The sequence below is a fragment of the Vanessa cardui genome, chromosome 4, assembly GCF_905220365.1.
Source record: "Vanessa cardui chromosome 4, ilVanCard2.1, whole genome shotgun sequence".
NCBI lineage: Eukaryota > Metazoa > Arthropoda > Insecta > Lepidoptera > Nymphalidae > Vanessa > Vanessa cardui.
The window spans coordinates 13,649,605-13,675,381 of NC_061126.1; the positions used below are offsets into that span (position 1 = coordinate 13,649,605).

The 25,777-nt window shown below is 33.6% G+C and overlaps 2 protein-coding genes across 2 annotated transcripts; one reads left to right on the forward strand and one right to left on the reverse strand.

The window, feature by feature from the left end:
* The first annotated feature begins 276 nt into the window (after positions 1-276).
* On the forward strand, positions 277-22,439 carry LOC124544516 (rab proteins geranylgeranyltransferase component A 1). Its single transcript, XM_047123115.1, has 9 exons — positions 277-442; positions 1,087-1,285; positions 1,713-1,839; positions 3,953-4,196; positions 6,566-6,788; positions 9,650-9,999; positions 14,105-14,223; positions 16,793-16,915; positions 21,296-22,439. The coding sequence occupies exons 1-9, from the start codon at positions 394-396 to the stop codon at positions 21,440-21,442; spliced, it is 1,581 nt and encodes a 526-aa protein (XP_046979071.1). The 5' UTR covers positions 277-393; the 3' UTR covers positions 21,443-22,439.
* A 190-nt stretch (positions 22,440-22,629) lies between these two features.
* On the reverse strand, positions 22,630-24,866 carry LOC124544518 (inosine-5'-monophosphate dehydrogenase). Its single transcript, XM_047123116.1, has one exon. The coding sequence runs from the start codon at positions 24,458-24,460 to the stop codon at positions 22,925-22,927; it is 1,536 nt and encodes a 511-aa protein (XP_046979072.1). The 5' UTR covers positions 24,461-24,866; the 3' UTR covers positions 22,630-22,924.
* Between the last annotated feature and the right edge of the window lie 911 nt (positions 24,867-25,777).

A 25,777-nucleotide genomic window follows, 5' to 3' on the forward strand; every position in this document is an offset into this window, starting at 1 on the left:
TTTGACAGAAATTCGGTATGTCTAAATACATATCTATATACATGCTGAAATAGTTTATTTACTGTTACTAGATATGTATTGGTAGGTTACCTAAGATCCTTTAGGCAGCTCTTAAAACAGCCAAGGGCTGGATTGATTTTTTACCTTAAGAAATTGATATTAATCTTAGGTTTTAATTTATCATTTTCAAAATATGTTACATTTTTTTAATGATTATTTAAACAACATTAATTTTGTCAAACTTATAGTATCCGAACGTAGTTGCTTAGTTGTCACTGTCAGACACATCAAATGTCAGAGAAAGTAAAATCCTTTATACAGTGCAGACACATTTTTCATTTATATATTTAAAAAAGTCAATTAATTTGTGCTGGACGTACTAAAGAAGTAAAAATGGACGAAAATTTACCGAACCACTTCAATGTTATCGTTGTAGGAACAGGTATGACATATATTTTTTTTTATAAATGATACCGGGTGTGATGGCGATAGGTAGCCTACTTAGGTATCGATCTAGGCTTTTTTCATTCGTTCTGCAGTTCTGTATGACTAACATTTTACAGTTTCTAAGTAAAAGTAAAAACTACTTTAAACAGTGGAACGAATATGAAAAGGAATAACTATGCAGATTTAATATAAATCAATGCTTTTGTCTGTGTGAGCGATATGTCTGCCTCTTGCGGATTACTCATTTATTAAATATTTGCGGAGTAGATTTGCAGTTCATTGTCTCTTTAATTTGAACACGTAATTTTTGGCCTAGTGTAAGATATTTTTCTAAGATTTAAACCCTCTTTTTTTTAGTAGAAAATAAGAAAAATATTTTAAGTTAACATAGATATTTAAAAAAAAAACAGATTTTACCATTAAAATCACTGTATTGTAAAAAAAAGGCTATGTATAAATTTTGTTACACCTATTATGATAAATATTTTTTAATATTGGAATATTAGTATTATTTCGTAATTGTTAATCCTTTGCTAATATGTCTTATTAGAATGGTTATCATGTCAATATGAAACAAGTAAAACAAAATTAGAAGCATTTAGAACATAACCTAACTTTATATAATAATTGGTTGAATAGGTGTGGTTGAGTCAATTGTGGCTGCTGCTTGCAGTCGAATTGGCAAAGAAGTCCTCCACATTGACTGCAGTGACCACTATGGTGGTTTATGGGCCTCTTATAATTTTGACGGGCTGCAGAAATTTATCAAAGAGGTTAAAACTGAGCCAAATAAACATTCTCAAGTGTACAACATGGAAGAGAAGTGGTACATAAATAAGTAAGTTAATTTGCTCATTATTAATGCTTTACAATCTTTTCTTTAATTTTTAATAAAAATTAAATGTATAGGAAACATAAATTAGACCTATGTACTTCTAAATAATTCATACACAACTTATACTAGTGAATACAAAAAAATCTGAAGACATACACACAGATATTCTTAATATTTGTAATCCTGTTTGGGTAGATATCACCTACTCATTAATTGTTCAACTGGAAAACAGTACCAATTTTTATTGTTTTGTTGGTTTGAAGGTAGCTGTGAAGAGTAAGTGCAAAGAGTTAGTGCGTGTGTTACTAACAGGCTTGAGGAACACAACATTTTTAATTCAAATGGTTCATAATACATTAGTAGTGAATGTAATTATTAACATTTCCTACATAAAATATTAAAATGAATCTTGTACTATTGTTTCGAATAGGGATCCTCCACAGGAAGAACCAAAGGAGGAAAGTGAAGATGGTAAAGCTGAACCGGCTAAGAAAGTGTGGTCTCAAGCTGATTTCACTACAGAGTACAGGAAGTTCAATATTGACATGACGTCAAAGGTAAGGCAAACTTTCAAATTAAAATTTTTGTACTCATTAAACTTGGCTAAGCAATAATTATTTAAATAGGCTGAGATGGCCCAGTGGTTAGAATGTGTGCATCTTAACGGATGGTTGTGGGTTCAAACCCAGGCAAGCACCACTCATATGTTTTATTTGTGTTTACAATTCATCTCGAGCTCTGCAGTGAAGAAAAACATAGTGAGGAAACTTGCACATGTCTAATTTCATAAAAATTTTGCCACATATGGCCCAGTGGTTAGATCTTAACCAATGATTGCGGGTTCAAACCCTGGCAGGCACCGCTGATTCATGTGCTTAATTTGTCTTTATAATTCATCTCGTGCTCAGCGTTGATGGAAAACATCGTGAGGAAACTTGCATGTGTCTAATTTTATAGAAATTTTGGCACATGTGTATTCCATCAACCCGCATTAGAACAGCGTCGTGAACAGGGAGAGGAGGCCTTAGCAATAATTATACACATTTGATAGTTTGTAAATTCCATATTCTTAAGATTCAGGAATCAACTTATACAGTTACTAAATTCTCAAAATGTTACATTATGAATCATCACAAATCTAATGATGAGTTAGCTAATCAGTGCCATTTAAAAAAAAAAAACTCAAATATATATGTTTCGTAAATTATCGGACCATGCAGTTGTAATTACAGTTTCTATATTAATTGCGTTAAAAAATAAAATTTTGCTAATTAACTGTGGAAATATGAAACGGTAAAAGTTTGTTTATGTTTTATAATGCCTGACAGTCCAATAGTTCTTTTACTGTTTGTTGGCTATGGTTCGCGTTTTATAGCGTCACTTTTTGTGTCATGTAAAGTACATTACGCTTAGAATACAACTGTGACTAACAGTGGTCTTTGTCGTAGTTTTTTACTACCATTTTTTAGGCAGCGATTTCTATTCCAATGCTTTTTTTTAATTACATGAACCCTTTTTGTATACGTCAAATTACAAAAACACTTTTATTGTATTCATTATATCAAGAGATTTTTTTAAATATTAGGCGATGTATTTTACGGTCATGGACAAAATTGTTTCTTAGTATCTAATCATCATCATTATTTTTATATATTATTCTATTATAACGCCAAGTTTCTGAAACCGCAAAGTCAATAAACCTTCTTTGGGGCAAGGTATTCGTTTCTATAAAATACCGCAAATATTCTAAATAATATAAGTCTGCCGATTCTTAAATGCAAATCCTTTGCTAAAAAACTAAACTACTATTTACTCTCAGACAGGATATGTTATGTTTAGTAAATAAATAAATCAAATTTATCTTGGTATTTCAAATGTAAAACCCTAGTCAGTTAAATAAATAATCTACATTCCATATCGTAATAGATTTACGTTTAATATACTTGTATATAATGACCATTCCAAAGCCTATTTAAATGAAGAATTTATATATTTTTTAATTTTATTTATAAGCAGGTCAGCGCTGTGTTGCAAATCCATGTATAAAAGTTTAACGGTTTCTATTTACAGATACTAACTGATTTTTATGATTCATTTTCCCTTATCTCATTTCTTTAGGATCAATGAAGCATCATTGTATCTTTTATATAGGAGGGAATTAATTTGGTAGACTTTTTCGCTGGCCGCTTGCCTGACGTTTTCGAAAACTTTTTTTTCAGAATGAAATACCTTATTATATACGAGTATATGCTTACTAAATCAAAACATTAATCAACGACACTTATTATAGGGTAATAAACGTTCTTATCTAATCTACAAGAAATCACAGGGAAATCACACTATATGTATATTTCTTGGTAGGGTTTTGTGCAAGCCCGTCTGGGTAGGTACCACTCACTCATCAGTTATTCTACCGCCAAATAACAGTACTCAGTATTGTTGTGTTCCGGTTTTAAGGGTGAGTGAGCCAGTGTAACTATAGACACAAAGGGCATAACATCTTAGTTCCCAAGGTTGGTGGCACATTGACGATGTAAGGAATAGTTAATATTTCTTACAGCGTCATTGTCTATGGGTGATGGTGACCACTTACAATCAGGTGGCCCATATGCTCGTTCCCCAACTTATACCATAAAAAAAAAATGTCTGACTGATGAAATATTTATTTAGTTGCTGTTCTCACGAGGTCCACTGGTCGAACTTCTGATATCGTCAAATATCGCTCGTTACGCGGAGTTCCGATGTGTGACGCGCGTCCTCACGTGGCTCAACGACAAGCTGATGCCGGTGCCGTGCTCCCGCGCCGACGTGTTCGCCACGGAGGCGGTCAGCATCGTCGAGAAACGAATGCTCATGAAAATGCTCACTTCCATCGTTGGTTACAACGACGAGGAAATGAACAACGAATTTAAAGGTAATATAATCGAATTTCACAGCATTCCAATGAAGTATCATATTTTTTATTGAAATAATATCACTCAGAAACCTTAAATGACGAGAAACACTTTTAAGATATGTAGTTTGATTTGGGTTTACTTTTTCAATTCGTCTGTATTTTTTTTTGTTTGTTACCTCATCACTTTTTACTGGGTGAACCGATTTTTTTTGCTTGAAAGTGCCTCTTGTTTGGTCCCATTTTAATTTTATCCAGTTATGATGATGTATCCATATGAAAACGGTATAAGTCTTAAATTTGCATTATATATGTGCGCGATAAATAGGTAAACAACTTAGAATTGTGCCAACCGATTTTGATAATTCTTTTTTTATTATAAAGGATATACTTCAAGGGGGTGGGTAGTTTAGTGAAAGTTTGGTAAGGTTCCGAGCATAGGGTCCATGACAAAGTAACGGAAAGGAAGGGAACGGAACAATTCTGAGAAGCACGTTAGCGGTACTCGGCCGAATCTTTTATTTATATGTTATTTATATATTTGAGTCACCTTCCGTAACGTGGTTATGTTCATGTAATTGTCATAGTCGAATATTATAATCAACTAGCGACCAGCCCCGGCTTCGTATGGGTGCAATACTGATACTAAATATACTACAGAATTTGTTTATTTACAACATCACATTGCAAACTTCTAAAATTATTAGTGTTTCTTTACTATATTGTTCATTTATTATATACACTTAACTTCTCCTCGAATCACACTATCTATTAAAAAAAACCGCATCAAAATCCATTGCGTAGTTTTAAAGATTTAGAGGGCCAGAGAAAGCGACCTTGCTTTATACTATGTAGTGATGGAACTCCTAAACGGCTCACAGTTAGGGTGCGATATGGGGCAGAATTTCTTACGGTCTTTAAATTCTTTAATCAAATTTTGTGTTTATGATGTACGACATATTAGTAGCTCTTTGTAAAGTTATTTTACTTAGGTAGATTACAGCTCTTTCGAAGGTGGTTCCTTGTACTTTATGGACTGTAACTAACCAGCTTAATAATCAAGCTGTGACTGTGACTATGTTTTTCGATATTTTAGCTATTTAATTTTCTTCATTTAAAGCCACATTTTTAAGTATATTCATAAGTTTCGTATTTTTTTTTTTTGATAGATATATTGTAGGGTTGGCTTTCACCGACTCCAAATATAGCAATAATTATAACTACATTATATAATCGTGAATCGACTTTTAAGTAGTCTAATATTTTTCATTTCACCATAGTCTAAAAAATATGTTGAATACGCAATTATTTCTCTTACTTTTTAGTGCACATTAATTTGTTTTAAAATAGTGTTTTGTTTTTAGTCGGTTTTTGTTAATTTTTTTTTTATTTATTATGGATGCATGAATAAATGTTGTCGAAGTTAAAGAGGTTATTTCAGAGTTTACTAATAAGTAGTTTGTATTATGCGTAGTAAAACTTTACTGTCACGTGGGGCTGAAAAGTATATAGCTATCTTAATACTGAACAATCTCGATACTCCAGCAACCTTTTATAAATTAGTGTTAACGAAGCGGTTAATTAATTAGGCTAGATGAACCGGGTTCGAATCCCGGGCCAAATTAGTGTTTTCTTTTAAGATTTTTTTAATAGTATCCTGCAGCTATGAGGTTTGGCAGTGTCTATATTTCCGAGTATCAAATAGCACATTAAGCTGTGGTCTCTTATCAGTCGTGACGCATTACTTACCCATTGGTATTAGAGAGTGCTTGCTGGTTATATGGTTTTGTGTAAGGTTTGGTAGGCACCAGTAGTCACCACATATTCTACCGCCAAACAGAATTGCTTAGAACTATTGTGTTCCAGTTTCAAGGATGAGTAAGCCGTTGTAGCTACAGGTAAATACCTCATCTTAGGTGTAGTAACAACCCTAGAAGTGACCACTTATCATTAGGTGGCCTATTTGCTCAGCCGCCTAGAAAATAATACGGAGTGGCGGAAAATAAGTTAGAAGACTATTATTATTATTATTATTTTTTATGTTATAGGTTGGCGGACGAGCATATGGGCCACCTGATGGTAAGTGGTCACCATCGCCCATAGACAATGACGCTATAAGAAATATAAACTATTCCTTACATCGTCAATGTGCCACCAACCTTGGGAACTAAGTTGTTATGTCTCTTGTGCCTGTAGTTACACTGGCTCACTCACCCTCAAACCGGAACACAACAATACTGAGTACTGTTGTTTGGCGGTAGAATAACTGATGAGTGGGTGGTACCTACCCAGACGGGCTTGCACAAAGCCCTACCACCAAGTAAATAGTATTACTATAAATAGTTTATTAAATATGATATATAATTTAAAACTAAACTCTTTTCCTATAGACTGGAACGATAAAACCTTCAAAGAATACTTAACCCATAAGGGTCTGACACCGAACTTGATCCACTACGTACTGTTCGCGATCGCCGGCGGTACCGAGCGCATGCCGTGCATGGAGGGCGTGAGGGAATGTAAGAAGTTCCTCATGAGCCTCGGACGTTATGGGAACACTCCATTTCTGTGGCCGATGTATGGAAGTGGAGAAATACCTCAGTGTTTCTGCCGGTAAGACAAAAATTACATATATTTATGAGAAAATAATGATAATACAAGAAAAGCTATTTATTAGGTGATTTAATGTCTTAATTTAAACTCCGGGGAACTGGATATGCTGTAAAGATTCTAATGATACTCACACATTCAAATCTGTTTAGTTATTTGAAGTAATGACAATAAAGAAACTCACATACATTTGTAGTACATACACAAGTAGATTAACCTTAATAAATTACACTCCTTTTTTGGAAAGTCATATAACATATGTAATTGAAGTTTACTTTATTCGAATAACCATCAAACTAACTAGCCAACAATACGATTCTGAAATAATTCACTTCGTATTTCGTTCGTGAAATCGAGTATCGATGTATTTTATATTTATATTAGGTATAGTCAATATCGCATATGATTTTTAACGCTGCGGTTTATTTCGAATTTCTTCTAACAGAATACTTCCACATCATTCAAAAACATCGTTGGAGGTATTTTTATCAAAGTGCTTCCTACACACATGAATTTTGACGTCTCATGATGAGGGATAACATATCTGTCGATATAATCTTATAAACAATGTGTATTTTACTTTAGTTTTCCGGGACTTATTAATCATTTTAAAAAATATATTTTAATCACATAGGATACGACAGAAATTCATAGTTTTATTTCATTCGCAGATCCGTTATTCTTTATCATAGTGTTAGAAATATGAAACGATAGGTATGTTCGTAAAATATTTATCATTACTAAATTACATAGTATAAAACAAAGTCGCTTACTCTGTCCCTATGCATAAGATTAGATCTTTAAAATTACGCAACTGATTTTGATGCAGTTTATTTTTAAAATAGATGTTTATTCGAGAGGAAGGTATATAATACATGGACAATATAGTAAAGAAACGCTGATAATTTTAGAAGTTTCTGATGTGATGTAAATAAACAATTTCTGTAGTATATTTTTTTAGTATTAGTATTGTACCCGTGCAAAGCCGGAGTGGGTCGCTAGTTAAATATAAAACTCAAGCTTGTCACGTCAATAGTCTCGAGATAAAGCGGGTGGGACTGCGAGACGTTAGATATTTTGCTACTTATGTAACAATATGATATACGTACATGAATTTTCTTCGAAACGCGCTGCGTTTTCCAGTATACTTTTTATGGATTGTGAAGGTTAGTTCAGTAGTTTCAGTTAGCGCACTAACAAAGATTCTTTTTTTTTTCTTGGTGGTAGGGCTTAGTGAAAGCCTGCCTGGGTAGGTACCACCCACTCATCAGATATTCTACTGCTAAACAACAGTACGCAATATTGTTGTGTTCCGGTTTGAAGGGTGAGTGAGCCAGGGATATAGCATCTTAGTTCCCAAGGTTGGTGGCGCATTGACGATGTTAGGAATAGTTAATATTTCTTACAACGTCATTGTCTGTGGGTGATGGTGACCACTTACCATCAGGTGGCCCATATGCTCGTCCGTCAACCTATTCCATAAAATAAAAAATAAAAAAATAAATAAAGAAATCTCTTTTATTAGTATCTACTAGCAGTTTATAAGTCGACATTAATATTTATGATAAATATATATACCCCTACGTCATCTGTTGTGTTACACAATTATATCTTTAAAAAAACTATACATAGTTAAATTCGATTAAAATTATTTTATATGACATAACAGTTAAACAATGAAAGTATGTACGTTGATTGAAACTTGAGAGAATAGTGTAATAAAACAGAAATACTTTTAAAAATTCCGAGGAAATTTAACACGACATCATAAAATTTCCGTAACGATCCTGACTCATTCAGAGCGGCTTTGAGGCGTTTATTTTTATTTACAATACACGGACTGGAGGAGTGAGAAATATCGATTATACAAATATTTTGTGCTCCGGCTTTCGATTGAATCGATTTTATTGGCGAATAAAACACATGATTGAAAATATATCTTTGCACTCTTTATTTATTATAGCAAAATCTATCATCTCTCTTTGACTATTGACTGTAACATACAACTCTTTCTATTGGAATTAATTCGTATATAATATCTATAAATCATAGCTTAATAACGCGTAATTTTTAATTGAAGGTCTATATTTTTTTATTAAAAAAGAATTGTATTATTTTTTAAATATGAAATGAATAACGAGCTCCTAAATTTGTTGTCATTCACTTGTAACATTAAAGTTGAGTGCAAAATAACCATGAAAGTGTTGCGGCGAGAGGTTTATTGACCCAGATGTGCATCGTTCGAGCGCACTCGAAAATAAGTCGACTTTCTAGCATTGCATGATGCACGACTGACATTTTGTTATGAAACCGACGTTTTTGGTATCATTTAATCGGTTTTACGATTTCATTGTAATATAGAATGTAACAAAATTGATTAAAGTAAGGTAAATATGATAATATAAGGTTAGAATTAATATTAGATGCAAATAAGCGTGCGAAAAAATCTATACTTATAATATTATAAATGTGAAAGTAACTCTGTATGTCTGTCGTTCTTTCGCTACCTAACCGCTGAACCGAATTAGATGAAATTTGGTATGAAACAAAATTGAAATCCAAGAAATGTCATCTTAGGCAATTTTTTTGCCTGGTGTATTATATACGTAAATATGATATCGAATTGTAATGTTAAGACGACCTCTGTGGTCGAGTGATGTGTACACCGGTTTTCATGTGTACGCCACTCCGAGGTCCTGGGTTCGATTCCCGGCTGAGTCGATGTAGATTACCATTAGTTTTCTATGTCGTCTTGGGTCTGGGTGTTTGTGGTACCGTCGTTACTTCTGATTTTCCAAAACACAAGTGCTTTAGCTACTTACAGTGGGATCAGAGTAATGTATTGTTATTATTTCCTTTTAAAGATTGTGTGCAGTCTTCGGCGGTTGGTATTGTTTGAATCAACCAATCGACTCCGTCGAAACGAAGACCGACGATGATGGCAAGTCGGTCGTGGTGGTCGGCAGTAAGTTGAAAACTCTGAAATGCGACCACTTGGTCATCGGCATCGACGAATGCCCGAAGGATTTCATATCGTCGGAGCCGGTAGAGACCTGTGACATATCAAAGGCTATATTCATAACAAACGGAACGATGATGGCGAGCGAGAAGGAACCACTGACACTGTTCCGGTTCCCGCCGCTCAACGACGAACAAACCTGTGTGACCGTTTTGGAGGTGGGCCCTGCGACCGGCTCCTGCCCTAAGGGACTTTGTAAGTATTTTCAACCAATCGTAATCGTCGTATTTCATAAGGTTTTTTTTTTCAGTGTATATCTATTAGTTATTATTGATGACTTTCATTGAATTAGAATTTTATATTTTTACTTGGTGGTAGGGCTTTGTGCAAGCCCGTCTGGGTAGGTACCACCCACTCATCAGTTATTCTACCGCCAAACAAAAGTGCCCAGTATTGTTGTGTTCCGGTCTGAAGGGTGAGTGAGCCAGTGTAACTACAGGCACAAGGGACATAACAACTTAGTTCCCAAGGTTGGTGGCACATTGACGATGTAAGGAATAGTTAATAATTCTTACAGCGTCAATGTCTATGGGCGATGGTGACCACTTACCATCAGGTGGCCCATATGCTCGTCCGCCAACCTATACCATAAAAAAATAAATAAATTAGAAGCTCATAAAGCTGATATCTCGAGGTTTGGGGTTCAAAGCTGGTCCAAACTTGGGTTCAAACCATTTCGGTCACTAAATTTTCATTAGCCGTTGATTGCAATGTTAACACTCCCCTGCCTCGTAATGCGTTATCCCGTTCCATCGGTGCTGTCCTATCGAGTTATGATAAGGAATAGAGTGCATTATTATTCACTCGAGTGCGTTTTGGCAATGGAAAAAACTGTTCTTTTAAAATTTGAATTTAAAGAATACGTAACTCTAGATTAGTAGATAACTACAGCTGTAACCCAAAAGGGTTCAGTGAAACATACTTTTTTTTACTCTCATCGCTAATTTGCATTTGAAAACTAGAAATTTCACGGAACCTCGGTTATTTTTAAATTTTTAAGCGGTCGGATTGTAATATTAATATAAATGCTAATACATATATACTACAGAACTATTCGAATGAATATTTATTTATATAGCTATAGTTTACACACAAATAAATTATAAATTGAAAGCTTTATATAAATAAAGTGTTAGAACGTTGTGAAGTGTTCTTAGTGATTCATGAGTCAAATGTTTTTTCTGGCGTTTTATTGAATGTTGTTGTTACACTAAAACCGGCAAAAAAACGCAATATAACCAGATATTTTGCTTAACTAGTTTCATATAAAATCAGTAGATAAACTATTAATACTGTCAGCTTTGAATCGACTATTCTATGAACGCTTTGAGAGTTAGTAGACGCTTATAGATGTCATAATGGCTTACTTTGATTATGTGTAGGTACTTTCCCTAAAATTTTGATTTTTTTAAGGTATAGTTTGGCGGACGAGCATATGAGCCACCTGATGGTAAGTGGTCACCATTACCCATAGACAATGACGCTGTAAGAAATATTAACTATTCCTTACATCGTCAATGCGCCACTAACCTCGGGAACTAAGATATGATGTCCCTTGTGCCTGTAGTTACACTGGCTCACTCACCCTTCAAACCGGAACACAACAATACTGAGTACTGTTGTTTGGCGGTAGACTGATGAGTGGGTGGTACCTACCCAGACGGGCTCGCACAAAGCCCTACCACCAAGTATATGATATCTCTTCCTAAATCAAAACTGTATCAAAATCAAAATGTTTATATAAATAGAAGTTTGGCGACTTAGTCGGGCTATTTGATTCGTGTCATTATACAAGTTTACGTTTGGTTTTTTTTTCGTAGCACAAGTTCGGTTTATTTTTTGCACCTCGCTAGCACACTCGTTTAGTGCTTTAGTACCAAGTTTTTCTTTCAAATTACCATGAGTCATTGACTGACAAATTGAGGAAATATAAGATTCGGCTTCCTACTTAAGCATTTGTAGAGCGTTACATTTGAACATTTTAAGATGTATTTGAAACGATATTCACAGCAACAAAATATCTTTATTAAAGTTTTCGTTGTTAAAACGCCTTTTCAGCGTTTAATATAATGCGTTTAGCATTCATATTACCGCGTGGTAACAATCACTGCGTAAATGTTGCTATCGTGATTAGCTTCTAATTAAACATATTTGTTATCAAAGTCAGTAATTCGACTTTAATTAAAATTACTTTTTAGGGCGACTAAAAGAGAAATACGTGTATTTTTAGTGTTAAATAGGTTAAATTGATAATACTGAATAGATGTACATGTATGTACGAGAAATATTTTTTGCGAAAACTTTGATATAAATGTTAATACCCGATGCGAAAATTGGAAACACTAGATAAACCGGACTAAAGCGATCTTTTAAAATAACTTAATATATGTTTTTACCAAATAATAGTCGTCGGGCAGATCACCTTTTATTTTTTTTTCGAAATGTGTTAGCTGTTGGCCCTAATGGCCTCTACATTGTTACCGGGCAGGAAAACGATTTAAAGGTGCCTCTTGTGAGGCCGGACCTCGGCTGGACGCTGTCGCGAGAGGGATGAATGACATGTGCATTCATTGCCTAGGTGTCGACAAGTCGAATCACCTTATATCTGTTATTCCACTTAATACCCAGTAGCGAATATCTGGACAGCGCGATTTAGGAATCTGACATTTTCAATTAACGCCATCTATCGCTACCGAGTTGTAACATACACAATATATACAAAAAGCCTAAATTATTATTTCTTGCCTAAATTATATGAAATCAAATTCGTTTGATTAATTTAAAATATCAATCTTTCAAGATTTTATCTTAACAGGCTTACATATTTATTGGTAAAGTTAAATGTTTACCAAAAAAATAATTCGATACACAAGTGGTGGACTTCGAATGTAATTTAAATTGTATTGTCTGTTTTTCATTGCACAGATTACTAAAAACACTAAGCTCTTATACCGTAAATATATCACGCTGATTGACTTACCGCATGGTTTATCTCTTCTGAGTGCAGTGTTCTCGATAGCCGCTAAGGACGCGTCGGTTTTACAAAGATAATGTAGGGTTCCGGAATGTATTATTTTTTTGAAAAAATCTAAAATTTTTATGTCGCGGTCGCCATGATTATTATTTAAAAGAAACCATGTTTTTGTTTTTTTTTTTACGAATTTTATTATCACGATGAAAAGTGCAGGAATTTACTTCTTAGTACAAAATTATTTTATTATTATAAATTAGATATCGGTTTTTTTATGATTCGCTTTCTTTTGATCAAAATAAGGTAACGTAAGCTTTAAGATTGTCAACAAAAATAATGTTTGCTATTGATTTTTGTTCACCAAGAAACAATACTGCTATTTTTTGATCAAATATTAAATATGTATTATTTACTCTTCACTGTGATATCCGAGTCGAGATGGCCCAGTGGTTAGAACGCGTGCATCTTAACCGATGATTGCGGGTTCAAACTCAGGCAAGCACCGCTGTTTCATGTGCTTAATTTGTCTTAATAATTCATCTCGTGCTCAGCGGTGAAGGAAAACATCGTGAGGAAACCTGCGTGTGACAAATTTCATAGAAATTCTGCCACATGTGCATTCCACCAACCCGCATTGGAACAGCGTGGTGGAATATGTTCCAAACCTTCTCCTCAAAGGGAGAGGAGGCCTTTAGCCCACCAGTGGGAATTTACAGGCTGTTGTTGTTGTGATATCCGTCGGTTAAGATTTACAAATTATAGCTATTGGGCGATATACATGGGCCAAAATAGTTAATAATTTTGATGTATTACAGTATTGAAAGTAATTGTTCGTTTTAGTTACCTTTTTATGACGATATCTGCAAATGTCACGTCATATAATAAAATATAGATACGATATAAAAAAGTTTTTGCAAATAAAATTAGTTCTCGCCAAGCTGTTAAGCTTAACGGCGAGACGCGTTATTACAAAAAATAAATAAAATGTTTTTAGCATAAATACAGATATAGTATTCACTTCACATAAACATTAGCTTAAATTTAATGGCGACATTTTTTCTTCATCGAGAAACAAATCCCTTAACTTAAACTTTAACAGTTTTCCGCTTATTTCATTTTTTTGTCTTAGCATAACATTTGTATTGAATAATTTTGGTACCGTATATTTAGTTTTTCTTTCCACATAGTAATTATTTATTTTTGGCTGATATAACCTTTTGTCAATTACTCTTCTCGTTAATATCTATTTTTTACTAATATCTTATATTCGTCCTTGTAATAATATTGTAATCCTACTAAGTATTAAACCTTTTTGTGTTTTTATTACAGTCGTGGTCTACTTTGTAACGAACAAGGTGAAAGATGCACAGAGTGACTTGATGCCATACGCCGAGAAAATCTTCGATATGTCCGGCGGGGACCAGACTGAGACCTCCGATAAACCCAAGGTCTGTTAAAGAAAGTCTCGTGTGTAGTGTATCCCAAGCCTTGAGTATTATTAATATTATATTAATATTATTAATAATAATATATAGTAATATTAATATTAATTTAATTGTATTCAATTAATATGACTTTGTTTTTTTTAAATGTTAAAAAAGAGTAACTACTGAGTTTCTTGCCGGTTCTTCTCTGTAGAATCTACTTTCCGAACCGGTGGTAGCTTCACTTAATTGTAAAATGACGATTCAAAAGTGCTTGTAAAGCCTACTTGAATAAAGTTTATTTTGATTTGATTTGATTTGAGTACAAATACTGTATCTTTACTGTGTAACTGTTAACATATCTTAATTTAGAGTTCACAGTGTGAATACTGCTTCAGTTTGATTTTACTCGTAATGAATTGGTAACGTCGCCAATGTACTAAAAATTAATTTATCAAGAATACGTTATATATAGATAATAATATCTTGATATAAGGCCTTGTATAACAATTCAAAGTAAAAGTAGTGTATGTATCTTCTCCTGCCATTGACTGGCAATAGACACTAGGAAACGGTACGAAACCGCAAGTATGTCGTTCTGTAAGTTGTCTAAATTTTATTTTAAAAACAATAAATATTTTTATACTAAAATTGCTGTCCATATGTTAAGTATCTTGTTAAGCTTGACAATTGGCGAACATTAAAAACCATGGTCTGAAAAAATACGATTTTTATAATAAATATCAATAATCCGAATTTTTTATATATATCCGATATATATCTGATGGCTAATAATAATCCAGGCTAAAAAAACGTAGCAACTTTCATTCTGTAAACACTTAAAAATGTGAAATGCAAATGTTGAAATATCACATTTTTTATCATAAATAGTAACAAAGGAATTAATGTCTATCACTTAAAAAACAAGTAGGTACCTTTTTTTTCAATAAAGGACTAAGCGTACTGGTAAGATAAAATGGATTTCCCCTACTTTAAATGAGGTTGCCATTTTGGGAAAACAATCTAAATTCTTCTAAATTGTAGTTTTTCGCTACGTGTTTCCAGGGTAAACTTACCATTGTGAACCATTTACGAGTTATCACGTTTTTTAGCTTTTTTCAAAAATTGTCAAAAATACAACATCAAAAATTTATTTTAAAAAAAGTATCAATTCTTTTTTTTCTTTTGTTTTATAAAAATGATTAAACACTGGATGTTTGTCAATATTTGAACAATAATTATCGGTCCAAATTTAAAAATGCGAGAAGGAAAACGAAATTATTTGAAAAAAAATTTATTTTTTAAAAACTGAAAAAATAATTATGAAACTTGGCCTGCAGATTATTTTAAAAACATAACCGTTTTCTTAGCTTTCCAAAAATGTATAAAAAGAAGGACATTATTTCAAATCATTCAAAATAAAATGACCAGAAAGGACGCTTGTGGAAATTCGTATTCGAACATGAACGAATTCGTAATAAAGGTCGCTCTTTAAAATTCCCACAAAATTAACTAAAAATAACAACCAATGATAAAAAACTTACTTAACTGACTTAATACAAATTTAAAATAAAATTTAGAAACATAAACAGTTCAATAGCTAAGTTATAAATAAAACATTTTGTAATATAGCCTAAATAAAGTTTTAATAAGCGAATCCGAGAAACTCTCTATAACAGAGCACAGCACACACATCATGTTCTACAGTAAATAATGCAGGATTCTGTTCTTACTGTTATCCACACGAAGAATTCTCTGAAAGGTAAGTTATTTTTTATAAATTTGTTCTTAATGCGGATTCAGGATTTGCGTCTTGTTTGGAAAAGAACTCTGAACCATAAGAAGCCAAATTCGATTAAGATGGGATTACTAACTATCATAATGACATGTTCATTTGAGTGCGAAAGTGTCCAAAAATATCCTCGTGTGGAATCCTCCTCGAAGACTTACTTGTAGAAAGAAGATTACGAGACAAAATATCATATACCAGGGAGACAGAATTTGGTATTAATCTAACGTAAATTTGGCTTCTAATGGTTCAGAGTTCTTTTCCAAACAGGACGCCACTCCTGAATACGCGTTAGGCATAAATTTATAAAAAATAACTTTCTCTTTAGGGACTTCTTTTACCTATTTACTAGATTTATCAAACAGAGCAGTACAAGCGATTAGCGATACTTAATATTGTTATATTCCAGTTCGAAGGGACATTACATTTTAGTTACATTTAAGGTACATTTGCGACGTTAAGAATTGGTTAATATATACCATTGGAGACCAATGGTAATGTTTTTCAGCTGTCTTCCATTCGGCCCACTTGAATTCGAAACCAACAATTTATACTACGCTAACTCGAATTTTAGTGAAAATAGTTTTCTTATGTGAAGTTGTTTAAAATTTGTTTTTTTTTTAATATGTATTAAATTTTTATATAAAACGCTCACTAAAGGCAATTTTTGTAATAAAACGATTTAAATTACGCTAACAATTATAAGAAGAGTGTGCGCACACTCTCGAGATAGCGTAGTATAGATTGTTGGTGTCGAAATACATATGTAGTGTTTTCTGACGTGATGTGATGTTGTCGCCGCAGTGCCTGTGGTCGCTGTTCTACAACGTGAAGGACACGAGCGCGGCCGTGACCAGCGGCACGGACTGCGTGCACGTGTGCGCCGGGCCCGACGCCGCGCTCGACTACGACCGCGCCGTGCACCAGGTACGCACACGCGCACACACACACACGCACGCACGCACGCACGCACGCACACGCACACACACACACGTATACACATATCCACGCGCACACACGCACACATACATCCACGCACACAAGCACACACGCAGCCTTCAAACGAATTTTAATTTGTAGATTTTTACAAAAATTTGTTTTTAAGTTTACGAGTTACCTTTTTAACGATTAACGTTTTTGAACTGTCATCATTATTTATATATCTGAACTATTCATTTATTATTTATTTGTTATTATTGTGATACATTTGTAATTGGTGTTGCTTTGATATCGTTTTATAAGTAAAGCATTGTAGATAAATATTTACATTGACAGATTTATATTGCGTGCAAAAATTAATTAAGTATTCAAATGCTGATTGAATAGAAATAAATAACATATATTTTATAATAGCAATAGTTCAAGCTAGTGATTCGCAATAAGTAAGCACGAGAGTGTAAGTCATTCACCGCAATATTATCGATGACACGTGTTTGTCGCGCATGCGCATCGCTATGCCAACCGTAACTTATAACCTCAATTGCACCGAAAAAATATGTTTAGTAATATATAGGTAGTTATAGTTAGGCTACGTACATGCCAGTCTGGTTAGTTTCAACTAGTCAGTTTTTGTAAGTGCGAATAGCATTAGATGTTGCTACTGTTTTTTTTGGATTGTAATTGTGTTTGTTTCACTACGTTTAAGTTAAAGGAAAATCGTAAGGTATCCTGCTTGTGATTGATGAAATTCCAACTCACAATACCGTGATGGAATATGGTCCTTTGACCTCCTTTCTTGTTTAGTGGTAATATTAGTACATCTGTGAGCTTTAGACAGTGGCGTAGCTATCGTATGGCCAGGTGGTGCAATGCACCAGGGCCCCAGAGTTCAGGGGGCCCTCTAAACTAAACCTCTACTTTCTGAAGCTAGAGAATCACGACCCTGCGCACAAGATTTCGTATTTGAATGTATCTATAATTTTAAAGGGTAATTATTAGTTAAAGAGAGATGGAAAAGAGAGGGCCCGATTTTTTTTCGATGCACCGGGGCCCTTCCTCACCTAGCTACGCCACTGGCTTTAGATCTCTAGATCGTATACAGTGTAGCGCCAACGCCACCGCATTATATAAAACGACGATTAATATTCGTCGTTAATATAAACAAATAGTAAGAAAATGAATTTATGTAACCAATATGGGAGATCCCACTTCTGAGATGTTGGAATAATACAAAAACTCTCCTCACAATCAATACTTTATCTCTCCCGAAGTGGTTCACGATCCTTCCAATTCGACGATTAAAGTAAGAATGACCATTTCTAGGCTTACTCCTTGTATTTAATGTTTACACGCCCCTCCTCCGACTGTAGCAACATCCGGTTTCGATCCATTTTAAAAACAATTTAGTTTAGTCAAAACCGGATGTTGACAATCAACGCAAATTGTAACAACTATTTAAATCGAATTATTTATGCTGATAATACTTTAATACATTAAAACAATAAAATATGATCATATTAAAATAAATATGCTAACACCAAATAAGTCACATAGGAATTAAAATAAAGTAAAACACTGCAAAATTAGTTCAATAACCTGTAAAAACGGCAACGCCGCGCGAAAGCGCGAGCGCTGGCCTTCCCGCTCCCCGCACAGTCCCCTTTGACTTCAGCCGACGTCACTTTAGGTTAATTATTTTGTGAATAAATAGTCTGGAACGGCAACGTTTGACCTATTTTGTCCGTAAGATATTGACCCGCTTTTGTTTATATAACAATGTCTCCGATAATGTTACAGGATGTTGTTAATTAAAAAAAAAAATTAAAAATATCCTCTCCCTGTCAAAGTTAAGGCATGGATTTTAATGTTTGCCTTAAAACGTCATATATTATTTGGTATCTTTTAATGCGTTAACATACATTTTACTATAGAAATTGAAAAATAAACACGAATGCTCTAAATGAGTGAATTTACAACTATTGATGTGTTCTGATTTAAAGTGTGAGCGAGTCAGTATAGTTACAGGCTCAAGGGAGATACGGATAACTTCCAAACTTAAACAACAAGTTTGGATTGCTTAATATTTATTATGTTTATGGTATCGCTTCAGGTTTACATTGTATTAAATAATGTATTAAACATATGTTTAAATAATGTATGTAACATATGTTTAAATATGTGTAAATAATGTATTAAATAAAAGAACACAGTTAAATATGTTAACAGTGATTAAATAGTCATTTAAATTCCGAGTAATTTTTTTTTAAATAATTTTATATTAAACCGTATACAAAAGATAGATTGTGCGAGAAAGAAAGGGATACGGGAACATAACTCATTTTCTTTACGTGACGATTTCTGCTATTAGGCTTGGACGGTACCCGATTATTGTGACATCGTTTGTTTTTATAATAATAATAAATATGATAAAAAGCCTTTATTAATCCAAGACATGGGTTACAGTAAAAAAAGTAAATTAAGCTAAATAAATTCTACAAGCTAACAAGCTAAATATGTCATGGCCCCTTTAGGGTATAGGCCTCCACCAGTTGCCTCCATTTTTTCCTGTCGGTAGCTGTTTTCATGTTTGTTTGTCATGTTTTGTTTTTATATTTGGATTAAATATCGATGTTGATATTTGATTTCACATGCCGCCCTTTGCTTGAATAACTTTGCATTACACGATTTGTGAGAAAGAGTTGAAACGAATGTGATTTCGAAATCGGTTTCATATTCGTTTCACACCTTTCTCATGACAAAACGAACGACAAGACAAAACGAATGCAATCGAAACGATATTTTTGTTTTTTCTATTTTTAATATGTGGTGAAAGCGACTGTAAAGTCGATGACGTCTGTTACTCGAACGATATCCGATTTTAGATTCGATTGTGATTCGATGTATAGATCACATAGTTCATCACCTATATTATAGTTACTCTACTGCCAGCCGCTTAAAGGAACTTCTTTGCAATGTATATAAAATGAATGAAGGAGTTATATTGAAATTAAAACATACGTCGTGTAAAAGCTTTTCTTAATTTATACTTGGTGGTAGGGCTTAGTTCAAGCCCGTCTGGGTAGGTACCACCCACTCATCAGTTATTCTACCGCCAAACAACAGTGCTCAGTATTGTTGTGTTCCGGTTTGAAGGGTGAGTGAGCCAGTGTAACTACAGGCACAAGAAACATAACAACGTAGTTCCCAAGGTTGGTGGCGCATTGACGATGTAAGAATTAGTTAATATTTCTTACAGCGTCATTGTCTATGGGTGATGGTGACCACTTACCATCAGGTGGCCCATATACTCGTCCGCCAACTTATACCATAAAAATATTGTATTCAATTGTTTCAATACAAAGATAGAAAACAATTACATTGTATATTTTATCTGTTACATAATGTACGGTCAACCCGTCTGATCTCATTTATAGTAACAATTACTAATAATGACAATTCAAATCACAAACACGGAGATAAAGTCAATTGTAATAATAAAAATTATATATGTTTGTTAATATCTAGTTATCTGTTATATATCTAGTTATATGTTTAGGTAATGTTTTCTATTTATAAAAAATAATAGCAATAACATACTTTTAAAAGTAAAAAAAATACATAGGTATAAAAAAAAGTTTAGATGATAATTTTTTTGACTGTTTATTTTACGTTTGACCCGAACTATAACTATTGATAAATTAACAAAATTTATATCTTGATCACGAGTGAAAAACGTGTTTCAATTAATATTCGACGTGGAATAGTTCCTAGAAATTAGTTTTATTGAGATAATAGTCAATTTATAATAGCATTATTTATTACGTAAGTGATTTCGTTTGATCTTATAAATAATCACAAAAACAAACACATAATTTTAGTTTAATTTAAAATAATAGTAGAATAAAGGAATATCCTATAATTTTCCCACTTCTGGGCTAAGGTTTCTACTCCCTTTGAGAAAAAAGCTTGGTGCTTCCTACCATGTTGTTCCAATGCGGGTTAGGCACGGTTTTACAATTTGTTCGTATACCCGCCGACCACTAGATGAATTACAGATATTATGTATCTGTTTAAGCACAAAAAAAACATTGGTGCTAGTCTGGATTTGAACCCGCAATCATCGGTTAAGAGGCACGCGTAATAACCACTGGGTGATCTGGATTATTAATATTGTATAATCCGCTTGAGCCTATTGTCTTAATACAAGTAATTGAAACCATTGGTGTCTGTACGAGTATACTATTTAGTTTAAAAAAGATCCAATCCAAGAATGTAATACCTAACGTGACATAAGCTATCTTATTTTCTATAACCGAATTATTCGTTATTTAGTTTCTTCACAAAATATAATTAACGGTATGTTTTCAGGCGGAGGAAATCTATAAGAAGATCTGCCCGGGTCAAGTTTTCCTGCCCCGTGCTCCGAATCCAGAGGAAATAGTATTCGAAGATGGGGCAACTCCCGGCCCCGAGTTCCAAAGGGAGGACGAAGACGCAGAGGGCGACAAGGAGTAATTGCTGTAGTATTAGTGTTTTTAATAATTGCAGCACTTTCTGGTATGTTACAATACCAACTGTGGACATTACATTGTGTTGACAGCACCAGGTATGAAATTACCATGAATACTTTGATGTTTCAAAGAGGTCCCATACGGCTGGTATGTTTTTATACTCTTACGACTTTGTTGGTGAAGCTCCAATTTTATAGAAATAAATTCTGTAGTAATTAAATACGATTTTTAGATTTCAATTAACGAATAATACGTATCGCTTTAGATTTGCATCATTATGTAGGACATGATATTAAAAAATCACAAGTAGTAACCATAGACTAAGGCATGATACTTTATGCCAACAAAGTTTGTATGTTAAAAAATCTCATCATTGATCTCCTGTTAACAGACGAGAATGTGCTGATTAAGTTAAGGTATTATCCCAGTAAGATTTATACGCTTTTAGCTTGACTTAATGCATTCCGACTGGTGCGTGGTGGAGACAGGAATATTGATGGTATTGATAGTTTGGTTTTGCACTCTGGTGGGATGCTTCGAGTGACATCTGATCCGGAAGAGTAATATCATGACATAACGACATATCTTTTTTTTTATATGTAACTATATTGTCTTGTAATATTAAGCAAGAGAAATTTTTAGTTTGAATTGAGTGTTCATGATTCATACAAAATCTATCAAGTATTTATTGTGTATATTAACGGACAATTTATTGAGCCAATATTGCTCTCTAGTTTTATATAAAACGTTATTATTTATTAAATTTTCAAACTACATAGGGCAGAGAGGTTAGCGGAATGTGAAATTGTCTAGAGCTAAGATTGTATAGGTTAATGAAATTGGATGCACCAGTCAAACACATATATTGTAGCACATTAATTTTTTATATTTAAGTTATTTAGCACTTTCAATCATATTTATTGTCAAAACGAATTTGAATATTCATACATATGCAGCTTTTGCATATTATAATTCCATTAAAATGTGATTATTAGAAATTACTTTGCATTTTTATTGAAAATTTCCCTATAGTTGTATATTTCTAAGACTTCAGTAGCAATATGGTATGTTCAGCAAGGCTTCTTTGTTTATACTGGTCGTGAAACCCTATAAGAGATAACAAGATTAAACTTTAATCACAATGTATGTATAACAAATAATATATTATAAAACAATGTAATAAAAGTCTAGTTAGCGGCAATAACTTTATTTATGAAAGATATTTTACATCTGGTCCATGACTTACATAATATATTCATCAATATTACATAAGATATAAAATCATAAATGGAATACTTAGTTTACAATATTAACAGCTGTCCATGCAAGCTTACAATTATACAATTACACAAAATAACAGTTTATATGTCTTCATACATTATAAAATTTTAAAAATGCTTGTATAGGTTTCATACAAAATAACTATTAATGGATACTTTCGTACTTAAGTAGTTTGCTACTTAACGTGAAATTGGCACGGCTGCTTCTAAAATAATCGTTTTTCATAAGAAAATAATCCGTGAACATTTCCTTCTAATTGTGCTGAGTAAGTTCTCTTCATAAATCTCAAATCCCCAGAGTAACTCATTTCACGCAAATTAGTTACCGAACGGGCACCAATATCTTGACAACTGTGCTGCATTCCAGTCTGGAGGTATGGTAGAAAGCGAAGAACAGATCCTTTGTCAACTATACTTCCACTTACTCCCTGAGCAACTCTGTGTTTATCAGTTTCCTTGTGGAAATATCGGCTCATGGCTGAGCCTTTGCCATCTTTGTTTTCCATTGCTTCTAAGCTTCCCATTCCCCTGTATTTCTTGAGCCTAACACCATCAGAAAAGAAGTATTCACCTGGAGCTTCTGAAGTGCCCGCGAGAAGTGAACCCATCATTACAGTTGAAGCACCCAAAGCAAGAGATTTCACAATATGGCCCACAGATTGGATTCCACCATCGGCAATGACTGGGATATTAAACTGACGAGCATAGGAACTGACCTGATACACTGCTGTAGCTTGAGGGCATCCACAAGCCATAACTTCCTGTGTAATGCAAATAGATCCACTACCCATACCCACTCTCAGGGCGTCAGCACCAGCTTCAATGAGATTTTTAGCTTGCATCCTTGTTACAACATTCCCTCCGATGACTTGAATGTCTGGGAAAGTCTTTTTAATGTACTTGATCATTTCTATTTGGTATATCGAATTACCCTGGGAAGAGTCTAGAACAATTACATCAACTCCATTATTTACAAGAAGTTGAAGACGTTCTTTGTCAGCTTCTCTAGTTCCAATGGCAGCACCCACTAACAGTTGTTTGTTGGAATCTTTTGATGCATTGGGGTAACTTCTGGCCTTTTTCAAATCAGTTCTAGCAATCAGAGCCACAAGCTCACCTGAGCCGTTAATAATGGGCAATTTGCCTTTTTTGCTCTTCTCCAGGATATAATTAGCATCTTGTAGAGTAACACCAGATTGAGCAGTAATCATTTCCTGTATAGGTGTCATAACTTCTTTCAAACTGAGTTGTGGATCACCTTCCCTGAAATCAATATCTCTAGATGTGACAATACCAATCAACCTCCCGCCTAATTTCCCATTTTCTGTAATTGGATAACCAGTAAATCCATTTTTCTTCTTCGCCTCCAAGACATCAGCAACTGTATTTTCTGGGCCCATACAGACTGGGTCTCGGATGAAACCATGTTTATATTTCTTGACTTTATGAACCTCATTAGCCTGATAGTCTGGAGTGCAATTGTGATGTATAATACCTATACCTCCACATAGAGCCATGGCGATAGCCATGTCAGCTTCGGTTACGGTGTCCATCGGAGTCGAAACCAGAGGTGCCTTGAGGTTTATTTTCTTAGTGAGTGGAGATGTCAAGTCGACTTCCTCGGCTTTGAAATTGATGAACCCCGGGAGCAGAAGGAAATCATTATAAGTCAGACCTTCGCTGTTTGCAAAGATTTCCTTAGCCGACAGCCCATCCCGTAAATCACCTTCTGCGTTTGACATGGTTCGTTGTTTAAGCACGTGTTATTAAATTATAATTGTAATAATTGCTTTAAATAGCAAGATGATATTCTTTTGTCACTTGAAATAATACTGGTTTTCTTAGCGCATAATAAAATGTATTCAGGATTTAATTATTTCACTTTAGAAACTTAAAACACGTGGTAAGTATATATACTATTTGTCAAAGGCTTAAATAAAACGTAAAAATTGTTTAATCCTTTAGGATATCACTTTTTTACTGGAGTTTATTGTGGATGAATATCCAGCGTTTTAAATTATTTTATATTTTCAACAATGTTAGCGAAGTTTCGAATAACCGGCTTCTCAAAATTGAAGCCCAGTCTAGATTAAGCTGAAGCTGTGTCAGTCACAGCGTTACCATCAGAAGACAGAAGTCTGACTTACTGGCGTCAGATGTCATTGTCAAATGTCAATTGTCTTTTCCTCTTGAGAAAGGAAAAGGTAAAATCACATACAGCCTCGTATTCGGTAAAATGTCAATATAAAAATATTAATATCTTGTTTTGTAGTTATCGCTTTCCATAAGCAAAGATCGATTAATTCCGCCAAGTCCTTTGATAACAAAAACATTGTAGAGTGATCAAATAAATTTATAACGTAATGATGTTTTTCAACAAATAATGTTTTAAACATTCGTTAATTGATTCATAAAATCAAATTTGTATTATTAAATAATTATACCCTTAGAGACACGAGGAAAAGTGAAAAAAAGTTTGCTTATTCTATGCTTTATTCTATTTGAAGTCATTTGTCTTCTTCTGTAATATATTTGTAAATATCAATTATATTATTTCTGTATTGTGCGTGTAAGCTTCTCCTTCAATTCCTTTTATTTATTCACACTAGCAACAATCACTGAACTGATCAAAAACTGAGCAAACATATTAAAGTTCATTCTTTAATAATAAAAAAATAAGACAAGGTATTTAATATATATATTGATAAAAATAATAGTAATGTTATTTACATGCAACTATAATTAGACTATAACTATATATTTCTTAGAAGAGTGAGCAAGCTAGACGGCAAAAATATATCGTTAAATATATAGATTGAAAAATGGACTAAGAAATTAAGTATATATTAATATACTTAGATATAAAATCTATATCATATTAACTTTAATATGTTACAGATTCCTATAAAATATGTTTGAAGTCTATAGCAATGTTTATGAAAACGTGTATGGTTCTAGGGCAAGTATTTTGCCATAAAGCCAAATTTTGGAGTCATAATTTATAAGTACTTTCTGTGAATATTGTCCTCACTTAAGTTCAGTTCTGTCCAGGTATTGGC

Bases quoted from the DNA above. Each gene is read 5' to 3' on its own strand.
- LOC124544516 (XM_047123115.1), top strand. From the start codon at position 394: ATGGACGAAAATTTACCGAACCACTTCAATGTTATCGTTGTAGGAACA. The intron at 1,286-1,712 runs GTAAGTTAATTT...TGTTTCGAATAG, and splicing joins GAGAAGTGGTACATAAATAA to GGATCCTCCACAGGAAGAAC. The intron at 4,197-6,565 runs GTAATATAATCG...CTTTTCCTATAG, and splicing joins AATGAACAACGAATTTAAAG to ACTGGAACGATAAAACCTTC.
- LOC124544518 (XM_047123116.1), bottom strand. From the start codon at position 24,460: ATGTCAAACGCAGAAGGTGATTTACGGGATGGGCTGTCGGCTAAGGAA.